Source organism: Leiobunum rupestre, chromosome 1 (genome assembly GCF_980474605.1).
Source record: "Leiobunum rupestre chromosome 1, qqLeiRupe1.1.hap1, whole genome shotgun sequence".
NCBI lineage: Eukaryota > Metazoa > Arthropoda > Arachnida > Opiliones > Sclerosomatidae > Leiobunum > Leiobunum rupestre.
Window position 1 is genome coordinate 12,779,927 of NC_143384.1, and position 19,412 is coordinate 12,799,338.

The 19,412-nt window shown below is 36.5% G+C and overlaps 1 protein-coding gene across 1 annotated transcript; it reads right to left on the bottom strand.

Moving 5' to 3' along the window:
• Positions 1-1,430: 1,430 nt before the first annotated feature.
• LOC149961116 (cubilin-like) lies at positions 1,431-15,671 on the bottom strand. The gene is made up of 9 exons (XM_090157818.1): positions 15,653-15,671; positions 14,940-15,149; positions 11,137-11,319; positions 10,309-10,490; positions 7,847-7,993; positions 6,287-6,489; positions 4,855-5,060; positions 1,519-1,728; positions 1,431-1,435 (listed from the first exon to the last, which is right to left on the bottom strand). The coding sequence occupies exons 1-9, from the start codon at positions 15,669-15,671 to the stop codon at positions 1,431-1,433; spliced, it is 1,365 nt and encodes a 454-aa protein (XP_090013944.1).
• Positions 15,672-19,412: the final 3,741 nt, after the last annotated feature.

Below are 19,412 nucleotides of genomic sequence, written 5' to 3' on the forward strand. Positions count from 1 at the left end.
GGCAAGGTATTTTTTCTAGCAGAACGATTTTCGGAAAAGCGTAAATACTGTTCTAAATTGAAACGGGATTAAGCCGGGTAAATTTTAATTAGAAATCGTTACGAATATACAATGGCGGATATAGCGGATACGCGATACGACGAAAACACACATTTTTATTTTGACAATACTCAAAGCACTTTTTAGTTCATATGCGTGTGTATCAATAAACCCGGGTGCGCTAGGGCTCGACCTGAAATATATTGAAGGCCGCGAAGTTGGAGTCAAAAGTACAAAAATTGTGTAATATGGTTTTAGAAATAAAGAGCACTCCCTTACTACTTTTTGTGATAAAGCAGGATACATGAAGAAGAAAACGTTATTGAAAAAAACCCCATTGAACTACAGTCCATGCTTAATATGACGATAATGCCGTCGTCATGTATCTCGCTGTAACAAAAAATGCACGACCGATTCGGTTTCGTCAATCGTGTGGGCGGCTAGGCTACTGAATATCACTATGTATGTTATTTGATTATTTATGCGATGGTTATTGTTATACTTTGAAAATTTTGAAATTGCTTGTTGTACTTTTATCGGCTTAGAAAATGAGATACTAGAGGTAAACGAAACCATAATTTTGGCTGCCAAGCGGCAAGAGGGAAGAGGAAAAACTAGAAGACCACTAACGATGACCAGAGACCTCGCGCGAGGCCCCTGGTTAGCGCGAGGCCACGTGCGGTTGCACGTGTGGCACGTGCCTAAGGCCGGCACTGCACGCGTAGTAAAAACCCAACACGCGTAGTAAAAACCCAACACGCGTAGCAAAAACGCAACACGCGTAGCAAAAACGCAACACGCGTAGCAAAAACGCAACACGCGTAGCAAAAACGCAACACGCGTAGCAAAAACCCAACACGCGTAGCAAAAACGCAACACACGTAGCAAAAACGCAACACGCGTAGCAAAAACCCAACACGCGTAGTAAAAACCCAACACGCGTAGCAAAAACGCAACACGCGTAGCAAAAACGCAACACGCGTAGTAAAAACGCAACACGCGTAGTAAAAACCCAACACGCGTAGCAAAAACGCAACACACGTAGCAAAAACGCAACACACGTAGCAAAAACGCAACACGCGTAGCAAATACACAACACGCGTAGCAAAAACGTAACACACGTAACACGCGTAGCAAAATGTCCTGAACTACTTTAAAATCCCAACTAAACCTCCTCTTCTACGAAGTCCCTTTCTTTCACACTAACCCCCTTCTACGAATTTCACACTAACCTGATAAAAAAGTTTAAAGGTAGGGACGGGCGCAAAGAACTCAAAAGAGGAGATACGGGAAGCAAAGGGATGGAAGTCGAGAAAAAAATTGAAAGCCGAGACCAGAAGCATCGTCATCTAAAGAAAAACTTTAAGAATTATGTTACTCACTTTAATTTCCTAATCTTCATAACAACAATGTAAAAGTTGAATTAATACACAAAGCAGAATATACTAGACTATACAGAGTGACTTGATGATGACCTACCTGTGGCGGACTCCTCCCTTACTTCCACGTAGTCAGTCGCTGAACAGTTCTCGTTGAAAGGAAGATTCAGTTCTGAGAAAACTCCGCGTACGCCCTTGTTTTCGTAGGGGGAACTAATTATCCACTCGCAGTCCAAGTTGTTCTCGTAATTCTCAGGATAATTTGGACTTGTCAGTTCGTTCACTCTGCGCAAAACTCCGCCACATTTCGCTGCAGTGAAATAATAATAATTTCCAGTTTCAAAACCAAATGAAAAAGGTGTCAAATTTGAGTGAACATTTTAGACGAAACCATCCAATTAATTAAACAAATACGATTCATGAATACGTTAGAATCACTAAGAGAGTGAATCCTTAAGTGAAAGGAGAATTAGAGAAAATGTGATACCTCTCCAGAAGTAGCTCTGCAGCCACCACCCTCCTACGCATTGTAACCCGACCACCTGAATTAATGGTTTTACAAGTCGCTGCATGACTTAGGCCTATGGTGGTGCCTTGGGTATTAGCCTAGCTGATAATTTTTTTAATAACAAAGGTCAACCGAAGCTAGTTCTACACCAATGTATTGGAAGCTTGTCCCCTCGTATATTATATATAATCCACCCATGAATATACATTTTGCCTACGAATCTATTCATATCCACCCATAAATATAGATTTCACTATAACATTCACAGCATCAGCCCGCGGCATTTTCAGAATTTTATAGGGGAGATTAAACAGTAATTGTGGCTCTCCAATGGACCCAGAGCAGCGAATGATAACTCAGACCAGCTGTGGCTAGTAAACGGTGAAGATACCGTAGGCTATTCTCGAGGAATTGGACAGCGTTATTTTTAGCTTCATATAAAAAGATTTACGTACTTTCTAAATTCATGGGGACATACATAAGTATATGTATTTGTACCCCGCTGCTCCGCCTTAAGCACTACAGCGGCCACCTTAAACAACCAGCCCTGGACAAAAGTGCGCTTTGCGAAACAACGTTCGGCCAGTGAGACAGCGATTTTGACCGCCTCACATATAGCAAACAAACGCCCTCATCACGGCCCAACAAAAGGCGACACCATGGGCTGCCCGAGACCCACCCTCGCACAGCTGAGGACTAGAGTGGCTTCCTCTTCCACTGCAAACTACCCTCCTTAGTAGGTCACAGAATGACGAGTGTGGAACACCCATGAGGTTCCAGTGACCCAGCGCCCCGATCACATGACCTTGAGAGCCGGGTATGGAGCCCCCCACAGGCTCCAGTGACCCCATCACACCACTAGATAGGGACATACAAGTAGACTATGTTTGTGGTAGAATTTAGTGACTTTACGAAAATTGATGTAATGATAGTAATACAATTTAAATAAAATAACTTGATGCCACGCGAGCGAACAGCTCCCAACACTAACTATTACTGATATTACGTGAAATTCATTTAGCTTTCTGATATTACGTTTATTTTTATCGTCACGTACCTAATTTACCCCCAATATTTCAATTTCCTTCAAAATATTGGGAATACGTGCCACATTTGATTGTTCAAGGCAGAATTGGTTTCACCAAAAGGCAGTGGAGATTATTTTGGATTTACGGATATTACTTGAGATTATTTTGGAATTACGGATATTACTTGAGATTATTTTCGAATTACGGATATTACTTGAGATTATTTTGGAATTACGGATATTACTAGAGATTATTTTGGAATTACGTATACTACTTGAGATTATTTTCAAATTACGGATATTACATGAGATTATTTTCAAATTACGGATATTACATGAGATTACACAAATTTCCTGGGATTACTATTTTCTCCTGGGATAACCCGAGGGATTACCTAACGAGTGTACTCAAATTATTTCCCCCACGGGCAGTGCCGTCCTGCTTAAATGCCATCTCGGGTCAATGAAATACTTTCCATTTTTAATCAGTTTAAAATAAATTAAATAAGATTAATTACTTATTTATTCACTTTGTTTGATAATTTAAAGCTTTGGTCAATCTTAAGATTCCGTGATTCGAACGTTCGTGACCACTTTCGGAGATATAAGCTCATTAACGAAATATTTAGTTTATTTTTAGTATAAATCTTTATTTATAATAAATTAGCGGGAAATAACAAAAAATTTTAAATGCTAAGAGAAGTTGGTGGCAAAAAGAGAACTACGTTTTTACCGAAAATTGTTAATTTCATGACAATAATTGACAACTTTTAAACAATTTAAATTTCAATTATATCCTCCAAATATTTTTGAGACGACAGTACCAACAAAAACGCTTAAAGCGTGTTGAATTTTTTATTAATTTTGAAATAGCTTGGAAGTGTGTAATGCTGTAGATACTCTTAAGTTCGGAACCGCTTAAAAATCTTAGTTTAGCTTATTATTTATGATAGCACGTTCGTAGAAGTTAGATTTAAGTTATTTATTTTTCCAGACGAAAGTCAAATTTAAAAAAAAATAATTCCGGAGCCAGGTTGGTGTCCGGTAGTGGTTTAGCCCCTACCTTTATCACGAATTTTCTCTTTTTTGCTAATAAAATCGGAAACACTTATGACAATTGAGAAAGTGTAGTAGCTTACACTTATTAAGTGGTGTAAAATAAATTTAACAGCTTACAGAAACAATTAGAATTATTGCCTTTTTTGAAATGGGCTTCCCGCAGCACACTGCAATTTAAATAAAACATTTTTAGCCCCTTTGGGACATGGCACCGTGCCTACAGATGCCTTAGTTTAATTTAAATCATGTACTAGAGCTGAGCCTACTAATTTAACAGTATAGTCAAGACTTTAGAGAGGACGTTTAGACGATGCAAAGGTTTTAACAATTTATGAGAAATAAACCTTTAAGTGATAAAATTAGTTAGTCAGATTCCTAAGATAAGCCGAAGCTATGAAAATGTACCCACCGAAAGTTAAGATTTAAAGAAAAAAAAGCTTTCAAGTACTGACTATTTCAATGTAAGGTGATTTTATGGTGTCTGGCGTTAACTTGGCGCCACCAATTTTATATTTCCTATGACGAAAGAGTCAATTCCATTGATAAATTAAATAATCATTGTTAAGACCAATTTGAACGCCAACAATATAACATTGATGCTTTAAGGCAAGTCCAGGGAGAGATCAAAAATTGTATTTCTGAAGCTAAAATTTCTAAAACGTGCACCTGATTATAAACCTGAGAAGAGTATAAATTTGAATTTCATTGAAATTGGAAAGGCTGAGAAAAACCAGCAAAAATGAGATTAGGACAAGCCTAAAAAACGATGACAAGAGATATAATTCAGAACAAGGTTTGCAGCTATCGGAGTAATACACTAATTGTTAACTTTAACCACTCACCGATAACAACATTAGCTGTGAAATGAGCGTGTGTCACGTCAATAGTGCTGACAAATCGTAGGAGGATAATATTGCTGGTAGAATGAATGCTGGAGTGGTCCAAGTGCGAACAAATTCGCTGGATTCTGTGACTGTTTAAAGTTCCGCCATCGTACACATCCAAATAGTTCGTTGTGTCGTTGCTTTCCGTATAATACCTTTGGCATCTGAAAAGCACATTAATTTAAAAATACATTAAGTCGACGTTTTACGGATTGTGTGCTAAATTGAAACATAATTGGCTCATGTTTCAAAAAGTAGTGTTTTCTTGTACAGGAAATATTTTATCTTTAACAAAACTATATACGTAGTTCGACAACGGCAGAAACGATTTAGAAAACTGTAAGCAAAATATAAAGCAACTGTCATGTTTCAGATTCTCACAAGCCAAATAATAAAAACGTATATTTGCATTATATTGTGTTATCAACTATTTTCAGTACTTGGAATGTCTAAGTATCCATGAACCCCGTGGTTCAAAAGCGGATCGAGAAATGGGCGGGGTTTTAAATACGTCGAATGGAAGATGTTACACGTTCTATTCGAATTAACTGGCTGGCTGCCGTCGCTCAAAAGACGCACAGCTTTAAAAAAAATGAAAGACACTTACTCGGAAAACAGAATTACCAGAAAATTCAATTAATATCTTGTGAATTTCTCATGTTAGCAACGAAACTGATTAGTTCCGCATTTAGATGGTTAAAGCACAGAAGGTATTAAAGTGAACTTATATTCCAGACAAGACTTAATCTTTACTACGCGCCGAGTCGCCAGTCGCGATCGAAAATCTACGTTGTAAGCCAAGCCCGTTTTCATGAGAGCCACCATATTCATCCTTAGACATTCCAAGTGTACATTTATTGTTTCCTGGTAATTTGTAGTTATCTTTCGATATTTCGATGATCGCGATAGTTGAGTGAACGTTATAATTTGGTATAAAACCAGGTGGTTTTGTAAAATTTTGTCTAGGTATAAATGTTTTGAATTATATATATTTGTAAAATTGAAAACGAAATGCCAAAATAACGTTAAGAAAAGTAAATATAAACTTTCTTTCTGTACAATCGCTTTCACCATCATAAAATGGAAAATTATTTGGAAATAAATTATAAGTGATTTTCCGAGACACTAACAAAAGTAGGTGCTACAGTGAGTAATCAATGTAAAATTTGCATGGTGTCAATAAGTTGGGTAAGTGAAAAAACTAATTTATCAGAGTAACGTCGTTCCCGTAAAACTCATTTTCACGTGCTCCGTAGCCGATTCATTGCAAGGGATTAATTTATTTTGGAAGCCCTAGCTCTTAAGAACTCGTAGTTACGTTTTGGTTCTGAAAACTGCTTCTGTAATAACCTAAAAATTATTCAAAAGTCATGGATAAAAATTGACTTACTTCTCGCTATCAACAAACATATTTTGCAAATCGACTCTGATACTAGTCCCCAGAGGCGAGGAGACAATCCACTCGCATTCCACGTCGTGAGATGGGTCATTCGGATAATTTGGAGAAGAGACATTTACTTTCTTTTGCTCACTCGTAAGGAACAGCCTTCCCCCGCAGCCCTCAGAACGTTCTTCGTATCGTAGTTTAAAAATCTGCAATGGAAGATGGTTTCTTTTACGATCAAATATAGACTAGACTCCTACTTATGAACCAATATCATTACTGATACCAATGCTATTTTACATCGGTTTGATATAAGTGGTGATACCCCTTGCAAGGCCTGTCCGACTTAAGAGGAGGGTCATTGTATGATCCAATTAGAAACCTTAGATTTATCTAAAGTCTTGGCCAAACGGATTCTCTGTTTCGTGTTGGATTTTAGACTCTGAGTTTTAGCTTTGGGACTTCACAATGGACCATGGGCCGAAATGGTTAGCTACGTCTCTCAATATCGTTGAACAAATATTGAACCAACATAATTGTTTAGAACCACGAGTATCATCGAAACGGACTTTTCTTAATTACGGTCCCGCCGGCTAGTTTTAGTAGACCAGCTTTCTGAGGAAATTAATTTCTGTTATCATCAGCCAAAGCAGTACCGGGTGCCCGGGTCTGAATATCGTTGCCTTGTGGCTTTGTTAAGAAAAAATATATATGAGTTATTAAAATAAGACATCAAAAGCATTATAAATAATGCACGTTTCTTGATTCGGTAGCGACTTCCAATGAAATGTTTTTCCACATGAAAAAATTAACTAAACTGACATAAAAAATGTTTCAAGTCATAGGAAAAGTAATATTTTACCCTATGTAGTGTAATTGTTAGCTCTAAATGTGTATGTAGAATCCAATTACATTAAATAAAATTTAACTTAATTACAATTTCATTAAAACTATTTTACCTTTGTAATAATAATAATAATAATAATTAGCTAGCCTATTACCCAAGGCCTAAGTCATCTAACAACTTATAATACCGTTAAACAGGTGGCCGGATTTAAATAAACACCAGATTTCAATAAATTTTAAAAGAACTGAAAAGAAAGACTAGTTGAAGAAGAACGCATTCTTCGAAAGTTATTCATGAATTAATAACAAAATAAAAAACGTGACTAACGCAAGGTTTTGAAGTCGACTAACACTTCGCGTGACAATAAAGAAACCTTTTAAATGTTTAATTTCCGGATATATATCTTAAATTTAAAAAAATTAAATGTTTTTTAAATATTTCAATTGAGATTACTCATAATTGACGAATAAAGCTTTATATCATGCGCTCTGAAAGATAGTGTTTCTTTATGATATGGTCCTAAGTTTCCGTTTAAAATCGGGCCTCGTTATGCCAGAGTTGGAGTAAGTTCTACTACGTGTGTTTAAAATATCAACGAAACTGGTTAAAGTTTAACTGCGCCAACGTGAAAACCGACCATTTCCTCATTTTCGTCTGGGAGAAGTTCACGTCGCTGGCTAAACAGGTTTGCTTCAACAAAAAGCGGAAGTTATACTCACCGGAACCGTGAAAATAATATTCAAAGATGTTCTTTTAAGTGAGATGTGGACTTTGTTTGACGACGATTCAGGAACCACGGGGATTTGGTCTCCACAGAATTGCCCTCTTCCCAAAGGAGGCGAATCATGATGTCCACCATTTCGGATCTACAACATTTTCATTTAAAATGAAATATCAATTCCATTTCTCGAAATCAAAAAAACACCTTTAACGAGGCATTATTTCCGTAGATTTAATTATGTAGAATTAGGAACCATTTTTAATGTATATTATAACTGAAGTATTAACATGATTTTTACCTCTCCGAGGTGACTTTGTACCCTAGGAGGGGTTATACAACCACCGTGTCTGTCTGTCGGTCTGTCCGTGGGTCTAGCCTGCGAACGCGTTCGCATTTTCGGGGCAAAGGGTAATCACTGCGTACGCATTTTCTTGGCTCACTGCGTACGCAGTCGAATAACCGTTTTAACAGTTTAAAGGTTGGCAAAACCACCGTGTGACGGTAAGCGTTAACGGATAAATTTGCGATTGCGTTGAGTTTGGTTGGTTGTTTGGTCTTTTTTTCGGTGTGTTTTTTCCAACTCCTTCTTATTGACTTTTGGGACGGACCGAGTGCTGAGTGTTATGGCAACCTCTCAACGTCCAATGGCAGCGTTTCCACCAATTGTCCACGGCATTCGTCTTAATATCAATTTGCGGGCGGGTTTCGAACCCGAGACCACCTGATTGACAGGCGGACGGTCTACCACAGAACCACCGTCACTCATTACGCTTCATCGAAAATTAGACCTTCAGCTTTATCGGAAGCGTATTTAATAGAGTATGAAATTTGGTTTTAATTGATATAGAACAAGATTTCGTGTAAGATTTAAAATATTGCATCGAAGAATTTCTAATTTAGCGATTTCTCTATTGATTAAAAACAAATGCGCCACCCAGGTTTTGAACCCGGGCCGTTTAGTCAGGCAATCGAGCGCTCTACCATAGAACCAACGATAACTCCTCAGCGATATTGCAAATAAGACACTTATCGTAAGCATAATAGTTAATAAAGTCTTGAATTTTTTTAATAATAAAATTATGAAGGCCTAATCTGTTTTTTTTTACGAATGAAATTATGAAGGCCTAATCTGGTTTTTTTACGAATGAAATTATGAAGGCCTAATCTGTTTTTTTTACGAATGAAATTATGAAGGCCTAATCTGGTTTTTTTACGAATGAAATTATAAAGGCCTAATCTGGTTTTTTTACGAATGAAATTATGAAGGCCTAATCTGGTTTTTTAACGAATGAAATTATGAAGGCCTAATGTGGTTTTTTTACGAATAGAATTAAATTATGAAGACTTAATCTTGTTGTTAGTGCTTTAATTTATAGTTTTGGTTTTCGCTTTAGCTTTTATTTTCCATATACATTTGTTGTCTAAGACCTATAATACAATTGATTGGTTTTTGGCTATAAAATAGTATATGTTTCGTTTCGTGAGCGTTCTAATAATTTAAAAATTTGTATTTTCTATTTCTCATTTTGTTGCTTTGTTAATTTATTAACGTTTTGGGTCTAAAGTTGGTTTTTGTTCTATTGATATTGGAAATTTGCTTAAGGCAATAACATTTGTAATATTTATTATAATTATAATAAAAATATTCTACTGGTTGGGATAGAACGGGATTGGGTTTTTCTGGAGGACGCTATGAATATGGCGAAATATCGTTGAGTGCCGTGTCCAGTAGTGAATACGCCCAAGGGCAAATTCTTCCGAGGAGAGGTATATTTTGGCAAGCTTGCCAACTTGTTCAAATATAGTTTGTAAAAGAACGACACACAAAACGTTAATATTTCACTAATTTTTAAACCCTTGAAAAATAGATAAATTTGGGGTGACCGGCAAAATGCCATAAAAAATTGAATTGGAACAATAGAAAATTTGTAGGCTAATTATAAGAATATAAAGATAACGAAGGGAAATTAGCTCAAACATTTTTCGAGCTTAAGTGGAGATCAGCCAATGAAGAAAGGTAGCAAAAACGCATTGTAGTTAGTAGTGTCATCAATTACATAACATTATAAATATAAAAATATTTTTATATTTTCCAGATTTTCAAAATAAAATAGAATATCGAAATATGAATTGTCTTGTACATTAAGTAAACGGTAAGATTAAATAAAAATTTAAAAAAATTTATAGAAAAACAATGATAATGTAAGAAAAAATTGTGAATTCTGGTCGCCATAATTAAAGTATAAATGTAAAGAAAACGATAACTTTTTTCAGATTTCTTGATGATGTGGTGTTTAAATATTTTGTATTATATTTATTAAATTGATTTCCAAAATATTACCTTAAGACTCATAACGAGAGATTTATTAAGGGACCGTTGTTACTAGTCAATCTAGCTTTCACCCACGCGATACAAATACGATGAGAAAGTGAACGCGCCTATTAAACACGAATTTTTACCTCCAAATTTGTCGATGAACAAGAAGTCAATTCGGAGATAACATTAAATTCGTCGAAATGTATTTGAATGGTCCTTCCTCGGCGGACCTGAATGATCCAATGACACGAGCCAGATCCGTTGCTGCGAATGCCGTCCATGCTATCGATCATTCCATTTGGCGCAGTCAAGTATCCTCCACATTCTAGTTTGAAATACGATATTAGATTCCACCGAAATTCATTTTGACTGGAGCTCATCAATATAAGAGTATTGTTCTCCCTTCGTTGAAGAACAAGCCATAAAAATTGTAGCGTTTGAAGTGAAATCAGTTCATTGAATTTCTTTAATACCCACCTTTACCAGGGCCCCTCCTATCACGCTTAATTATCGCAGGAAAACGTATGTGAAAGCATTAAGAAGCATAATAGAAAAAGTAAGCCACTTCCTATGGTCTGCTAACTTCCTGGCCGAACCTTTTTTCGACACGGTCACTCTCGCCCAGGTCCAATTTGAAAAGCGTTTTATCATCCTTTCTAGTAGAAAATTTCGCCATGAGCATATAAAGACACTAGGGGGCTCTGTGCTAAGAAATAAACCTAGATTAACAATAGCTAGGAAAATCAGTTCGGTAATAATCATTCCTAATTGACATATTTTTCGTCCATTTGTTAGCGACATTTAAGTTCATTGACAGAAACCAATGAAACATTAACTAATCCCTTTTGATTCACCACCACGAACCTCCTCGAATCTGCATACGCCGGTCCTTTCAAAGGGTGAATACTCCTATCTTGGTGAACTTCTAATTTGAATTTAATGGTTGATGGCGAAATTGAAATGATACTCACCGTCATAGGCAAAGGCTTGGAACTTCGTTGAGTAGTAGTAATATCTGTTGCGATGAGGTACGATGTAAGCCATCTTCCTAACACTGGTTCCAGTAGAATAAAACGAGGTCACATTGAGTGCTGGCGCGGCGCCACACATTTCTCGTTCCGGAGAGAGTTCCCATTTCCCGCCGGGAGAAACGGCTGCGGAAGAAGAAAAATAATCACGGAAATATCATGAATATGTTACCACATTCACTTCATTTTGTTTGAAAACATTTGGAAAAAAAGACACGAGAAATTATTATTGTTTCAATAAAATATTAGAACGTAGGGTGGTGGCTTGTAATTCCGGACATTTTTAAAAATCGATAGAAACATAACCCAATAATTGATTTGAAATGAATACTTTATAGCGTGTTCCATAGTTTGAACTTTCGCGCATTTTTTAAACCTATTTCGAGTGAAAATCAACTGATATTTATATTTCTATGAACTTTTTCCTGAAGCTAGTACCCGCTTCTAATTCCGGACAGCCGCTTCCAATTCCGACCTAGTGGGTTTTAATTCCGACCACTGGCTTCTAATTTCCGACCACTGGCTTCTAATTGTCAACCACCGGCTTCGAATTGTCCGACCGCCCTCTTCTAATTCTGGACATTCTAAAATATTATAATTTACATATTTAAAAATTACCTAGACTATAATAAAAATTTAAAATAATAATAAAAAATATAAAAATATAATAAAATTACATATCTAAATATTTTAATAAATATAAATATAAATATAAATATTTTAATAAATATAAATATAAATATTTTTATAAACATAAATATAAATATTTTTATAAACATAAATATAAATATTTTCATAAATATAAATATAAATATTTTAATAAATATAAATATAAATATTTTTATAAACATAAATATAAATATTTTTATAAACATAAATATAAATATTTTCATAAATATAAATATTTTCATAAATATAAATATAAATATTTTAATAAATATAAACTTTTTCAACTTGTTTTGCAAAGGGCCGAAGATGTAACTGAATTAAAAGCATGGTTGAAAAGATCAAAGACCTATACTAGTCCGATTATTACAAATTAAATATTGCAAGAAATAACTCATACAATATTGCGTAAAGTAATCGGTGAAATAAGAGAAGTTGATGAGTTTAGCCTTAGAGTGGACGAAACGCAAGATGTAGCTGGAACCGAACAGGTTTCCATAAGTATTCGTATAGTTAAAGAAGATCTTGACCCAAAAGGATATTTCCTTGGCCTCTACGACACCAAGTCAACATCTGGTGAAGCTCTCACCCAAATTATTTTGGACGTTCTTTTAAGATTTAACATATAGTTGGAAAATCTCCGTGGCCAATGCTACGATGGCGCTGCAAACATGTCAGGTAGAGCTAAAGGTGTACAAGCCATAATAAGTGAGCTACAACCACTCGAGCTTTAGGTTCATTGTAGCAATCATAGTTTGAATTTAGCGTTGCAAGATGCTACGAAAGAAATTACGTTGATGCGGAACTGTATGCAATGGATACACGACGCGGCGCTAATGATTAAAACACCAAAACGAAAACACCAATTTTTTGACATTCTTTCGGATGACGAGACTCTACCAAGCAATAAGTGTCCTAAAACTCTATGCCCAACAAGGTGGTCAGTAAGGACAGCTTCCATCAACAGCGTATTAGAAACATATTCTGCAGTACTTCAAATGCTTCAAAAATTTGCAAATGAAAAAGAAAATATTTCTCCTGCAGCAAAAGGCTTACATGATCAATTGGAGACAACAGTAAATTACTTCGGTATTTTGATTTGTCAGTGTTTTTTTTATTTGCGCCAACCGAAAAATTAAGTTTGGTGTTGGAAGGCCCAACTCAAACTGTAGCAGGAGTGACAGAAGCAGTAAGGATAACGCTGGAATACTTGCAAAACATGAGGTCCGAAAATAAATTTAACGAAATTTGGGAAAAAGTGGAGAAAGGCGAGGAAATGTTTAATTTGGTCCCAATACCTATACCAAGAGTTAGACGACGACCCAAGCGATTAGAACAGACAGCAAAATCCAGCGATCCATACAAACCAAATTCGCCAAAAGAGAAAATGCGTGCAATTTACTTCGAAATTCTAGATTTACTAATTAATGAAATAACCAGAAGATTTAAGCAACCCTGTTTTGATAAGTATAGCATTTTCGAGAAGGTTCTTATGTCTGAGTTGCAATCTATCTCGAAGGTGATGAAGCTATAGCGAAACAATTGGAAAGTTATGACTTTTCCGCTAGTAATTTGGAAAACGAACTGAAAATGTTGACTGGTCTTTTCAGGGAAAAACGATTACCTGAAACAATTAAACAAATTGTGACTAAATTCAAAACTTTACACCCAGAAACGCGGTTACTTTTTCCCCCAAGTTGCCAAATTGTTAAAGTTGCTTTTAGTAATTCCAGCAACTTCTGAACGGTCGTTTTCAGTATTGAGGAGAGTTTTAACATATTTACGTAGTACCATGACTCGGGCTCGATTAAATCACTTGTGACTTCTCACAGTCTACAAAGAACATGTTGATAACATGGACACTGAGAAAGTCCTATATGAAAACAGCATTGCAATTTTTTGATCTTAAAATAGTAAAATAATAAAATAAAAACGTTTTATTAAATTCAGTGTCTTGAATATTGAAACTGGAAGATTTAAATATTTTTTTAAAAATTAACTAAAATTTTGAAATTATGATTTCACGAGGAAATTGTTACCCAAAAAGTGAAATAATTTAAAAGTAATTAATATATTAGATCTGAGGTAAAAAATACCTTCCTACGGCCCTGCTTAGACATGACATTCTTTTATTTTTCTTCACATTGAGATTTTCCAATGAATGCTCGGGCAGCGTAAACACGAAGGAGCCAAGACAGTCGCTGATTGTTTTAAAGCAGCGCCTATTCACCCGACTGTTAATAATAACGACCTCTTAACACAGTTTTCGTCGAACATAGGTTGCGTATGGCAGTTGCTAACCGACGGTGCTAGGGTTCGCCTCCGGAAAGTTCGAATCTACCATTTTTTTTCTGAATTGTTTAAAAGCCTTCTACCAGCACCTTCACCCCTTGAAAAAATTTCTCGTTGCGAAATTGGTGATTGGAAAAAACATACTCAGAAAAAGAACCAAATGAAACGGGAAATCTACAACAACTAAACACGCGACAATTGTTGCAACGTCAGTCCGTCACTGTGCTATTATAGGCTTCACTGAACCAAAGAGTGGAGCCGGTCTAGCCTTTGCTGCGAAAAGGCATCAAGGAGCTGAGTACTGAAATCATTTCGAAATTGACCCTCTTCAAGCAACGTACTTTTTCATGAGTGCCTTATAGATTGTAGCTGCCTCTAATTGTATTCGCTTAAGATCTTTATTGATCATTTATTTAAATCTACAAAAATTAAAATAACTTACTCCCACCGTCTATGTTTGTACTTAAAGCCATTGTCACACAATCGTTTAAAACCAAATATCATGGCCAGTTTCCAGAAATATTTTGGTCAAACCTGATATTCAAACAGATTTCAATTGGGATTTAAGTCCTGAAATAGCCGACCGCGTAGGTGTTACAAACCGTTAATTGATTCTGATTTATTTAAAGCCTTAACCGTTGACCGAAACCCAGACTAGAGTTTTGGATAATATGTCTTCTTAGGGAAAACGCCGGGGAAAATACTACGTATTTAAGGACAGCGCTCTTAAAAAGTACTGTATCGCAATATTCTCACGGCCGAGAAAATATCTAAAACTTAGCACATACCGTCGTAAACCGAAATGTAGTCGGAACATGGGGCATTTCGTGAGCTGCTAGCAAGAGTCATGTTAATTTTCAAGGCGACATGACGAGCAGGAACTGTCGTGAATATCCAGGTGCAGTTGTTGTTTCCAAAGTACGACTGCGGATATCCAGGTGAAGTCACAGTAGCGTTGGTGCTTCGATTAAGGAATATTTCTTCACCACATTGAGATCCTTAAACAAAATACAACCATTACAAATCAAATAGTAAAAAATGTCTTGCTTATTTAACAATTGGGCCAAGTTCAAAATTATGTTTCTTTTAATGCGTTGTATCTCAATTTTGAAATATTCTATTTTGAATTTCGTCTATCAGATACTCGTTTGGAAACACAAAACAACGCCGATATATTTTATTTCAAACAAATAAGATGTGATAGTAGATGATACTAAAGATCCATCAGTGTTAACTTTAGTGAAGTGTTCTGTTTTTTCTAATTACTGTTCTATTAATTTTAATAGCGTACTTTACTCAATATACATGTAGTTTTATCATTCCACGATAGGTAGAGCAAGTGCAGCAAAAGACTAAACTTCGATTAAGTCTTCTCAAAAAATTTAAAGCATTAGGTTAAAGCAAATTAACATGACGATAGCGCTACTCGAGTCGTAGTCTGATGAGGACCTTCTCTAAGCAAAGCGGTACATGATAAGTTCTATTTCAATTTGGATTTCACCTTTTTTAAAATTTAACATATGCTTAAAACCATTTTTGTGAGGTTATGTGTTTGCTTTAAAAACCATCATTGAATAGTCCAAATATAATCGCTTAATGCTCTATGTTATAAGGCACACGGCAACATTCGTGTAGGTAAGATATAAAGAGTTGTTTGACCATATTTTTTAAATATATATTTTAGTTAAATATGTACCCCAGAAAATCCTGGCTGTGCAACTTACAAGTAGCCTACTCGAGGTGGTTATCACCGATTTTGTTTAAACTCGGGGGTTAGGTAGACCTTATGGTAGTTTGAAAATTTCCAAAGGGAAAAGTTGAAATTTGCTTTATTATTCCTATGGCATTTAAAAAAGCATTGGATTGTCTCGGTTACCCAAATTTATCAATTTTACCCAAAATCCTTGATCAATGTAACCCAAAATGAGTGAAAATCATATTTTTGAGAAAGTTTTGAAAATTTAATTTTTTCAAATTTTTAAGTAAGAGATCAAAAACATTTTGGATGCCATGGGAAAACTAAAGCCCATTGCAACTTTTCCCTTTGGCAATTTTCATTCTAATATAAGGTCTACCTGACCCCCGAGTTTAAACGAAATCGGTGATAACCACCTCGGGTAGTCACCTTGTTCGTGACAGTTTTCAATATTTTATTTTTTAAATGTAGAACGTTAATTTTGACAAAATGTACCTGGTGCGGCAGTCGGTGGAGGAACTGTCGCGATGAAAGTGGAGTTGACGGCTTGCCACCGAAGGTGCCATCGAGCCCGTTGAAAGGTGCTTGTTTGGAATTTCAAAGTCACTACGTTGGAAGACGACACGACGGGATCCGGAACGCGCAAACCGCAAAACCTTCCAAGCGTCGGGCCTTGCTCGTTTGGCCCATCGAGTATCTGAAATATAATTCCTTTATTTGAGTGTCATTCACTGTGTAATATTTCATTTAGCAAAATGTTTTGAAAACTATTTGGAAACAAGTTGTCAATTTTTAAATTGGGAAAATTTCACTGGTAAAAGTCTGCGATCCAAATCCAAATGTACTCCGAATATGAATTTCACAGTATATTAGGTTCAGGTTTTAGCATTTCTAGGTTTAAGGTTAAATGAACGACAATTCATTATCTTTGGAAAAATATGAAATCTTTCTAAAGCCCTAAATGGTTTTCGTTCAGACGCGTATGAACTCAAACAAATATCATGAAGGCGTAGATAGTGGATGGTAGGTTTAATAATATTTAAAATTTTAAGAAACTCCTCTTTTTTAAATGTTTGTATCAATCGGTTAAAAAAGTATTATAATTTACTATCGCCAATTTCACTTAAAAATACTTTTGACCAAAAATAGACGCTAGCATAAATTATTCATGTCTTATTCAACTTGATAAAATGCTTTTTTTTATACTTCAGGGGGCACGCGCAAAATCGTTCGAGCCCGTTTACGCTAAAATATCAAGACGCGCGTGGAACTTTTTAACAAGTTGAATAAGACATAAAAAGAATTTATGCTAGCGTCTATTCTTCACACTATCAATACGCACAAAATAAATCTAAAGGCTAGCCTTCAGAAACCAATCGAATAAAGCTGCCACTTTTTCCTTAATCAGAGTTTTTTTTAAAATGTTTCCTAGCGGTACGACGACCTTAAATTAAACTTCATGTGTCAATTTTAGACTGTTAGTGCCCTTTTCACTGTACATGTTAAACCTATACCTATCTACCGAACTAATTGAAAAGTTCGGTTTTAATGACACGCGAGTAAAAACGCGAGCTGCGTAACGTGGAGCGCGAGAGATTTTTCAAAAGGACGAAGTCGCGGCAACTTGTATTATTTTCTAGCTGTTAAAATTGTAGTTAACATTAAACCATTTAAATAAAATGCGTCGTTTACTGTAATTATAAACGTCAGCCATCGACCATGAACAACGAAGAGTCTACTCTTACATATTAGAAGTGGGATTTTTATCCAAAATCGCCGCTGGAACGACGTCAGGTTTAGCAATCGGACACAGAAAACTTCAAGAATCTTCGAGAAGTCGCGCGCTTGGAAAATTCAAAACGAAGCCGTCGCGAGACGAACAAGGGCTAAGCTGGGCAACAAAAAATTGGGGCGGGTTCCAACAATTTATGCAAGAAGTTAAATCGGAGAATTGCATCCACGTAAGAAGAAGCACTAGAATAAAGAATTCTAGACCCACGAAGTGCAATTTATGTCGGAATATTGTTTCAACGAAAGGACGAGATTGAAACACAGTTCCCAACGACACTGAAGCTGAGGACCTCGAAGGCTCCAACGAATATCTTGAACCTTTCTACGAAAACTTCGAATCACAGGAACCAATAGAGAGTCACGACACGCTCAACGAAGATTTATCTTTTCAAGTTGGTTCCATAAATCTTAACGAACAAATGCCTTTTACACACGACTCTGGCGAAAGAGATAACGAGTCTAACGCAGCACGGATACCACCAGGAATGATACCTCTCACGAATTTCGAACAAGCCATGAATTTAGCGGTAAGCGCCGCAGTCGAGCAAGCGTTGGCTTCTGCAGGAAGACACCTGAATGTGAACGCCGCTACAATTGGCAAGGACGCTAGTCACCTTATACCCAACTTCGATCCGATTGCCGCCCCACATCAAACCATCAACCAGTGGATTAGGAAAATCGACGATGCAGCTTTAGCTTATGGATGGTCTGAGCGAATTGTAATCAACACGGCACTACCAAAGCTCAAGGGTACCGCGAAGGTATGGTACGAAAGTCAAGATACCGTAGTCCATACGAGGGATGAATGGAAGGTGTTACTCGAAGAATGGTTTCCACCAGTTAAAAGCTCGCAAAAACTATACCGTGAGATGGAACAGAGGATTCGTCGTCCAGTAGAATCCATTAAAGTCTATTATCACGATAAGGTAGCCAAGGCCAAGCTTTGCGGACTATCCAACGATGCCAAGGTGGAGAACATTGTCACTGGTTTGAACGATGATCAGATGATATAGTCTTTGAGTGTGCGCGATTAAAATACACTTCCGGAACTTCTTTAGGCTATGCGACAGTTAGAAGAAAGACTGCAAACTTCTAAACGAATGAAAACGAAATATTTCAACGAAACGAGCAAGGACTTTCATGGACGAAACGTAAAGTGCCAATCTCAGGAATTCAAGTCTCACGAAACGCAACCATCGGCATTCGGAAGCGACTCGGCGAACAAAGCCAGTTCTACTTCGCGAAGGAAGCCTAGGGTTAATGAAAAAGGAGAACCCCTTTGCTATAACTGTAACTCTTATGGACACATATCGAGAGACTACCAGAAACCGCAACGAAAACCACGGTGTTTGACGTGTCAGAAAGTTGGCCACGAAACAAAGTACTGTTCTGCCAAATTGACCCCAGACCAAACGAAAGAGGCCCTTAATGTTAAAGCGAAATAACCAATTTGAATGGAAATTCGAAATATTTTATGAACGCAGAAATTAATGGAGTTCCCATTCAATCCAACGTCGATTTGGGAAGTAAGTGTGTCGCTTTACGTAACAGCGATGCGCAACGATTACAGTTGCAAATCGAGAAGATTAAATGAGATTCGTTCATTGGAGGCTATGGTTCAGGGAAAACCAAGGTTTTAGGAGTAGCCATGAGCAGTGTTCAGCGATAGATACAAATATCCTAGATAAAACGTATTTAGATACGTGTATAGATATTTTTTCTTTACATAAAATAATAGCTCCAAAATTCGAGTACCATCTAAACTAACCTAAAA

Excerpts from the sequence above, each read along its gene's own strand:
- LOC149961116 (XM_090157818.1), bottom strand. Across the intron at positions 7,994-10,308 it reads GTTCATCGACAAATTTGGAG|ATCCGAAATGGTGGACATCA; the intron begins GTAAAAATTCGT and ends AAAATGTTGTAG. Across the intron at positions 1,729-4,854 it reads CACAGCTAATGTTGTTATCG|CGAAATGTGGCGGAGTTTTG; the intron begins GTGAGTGGTTAA and ends ATTTCACTGCAG.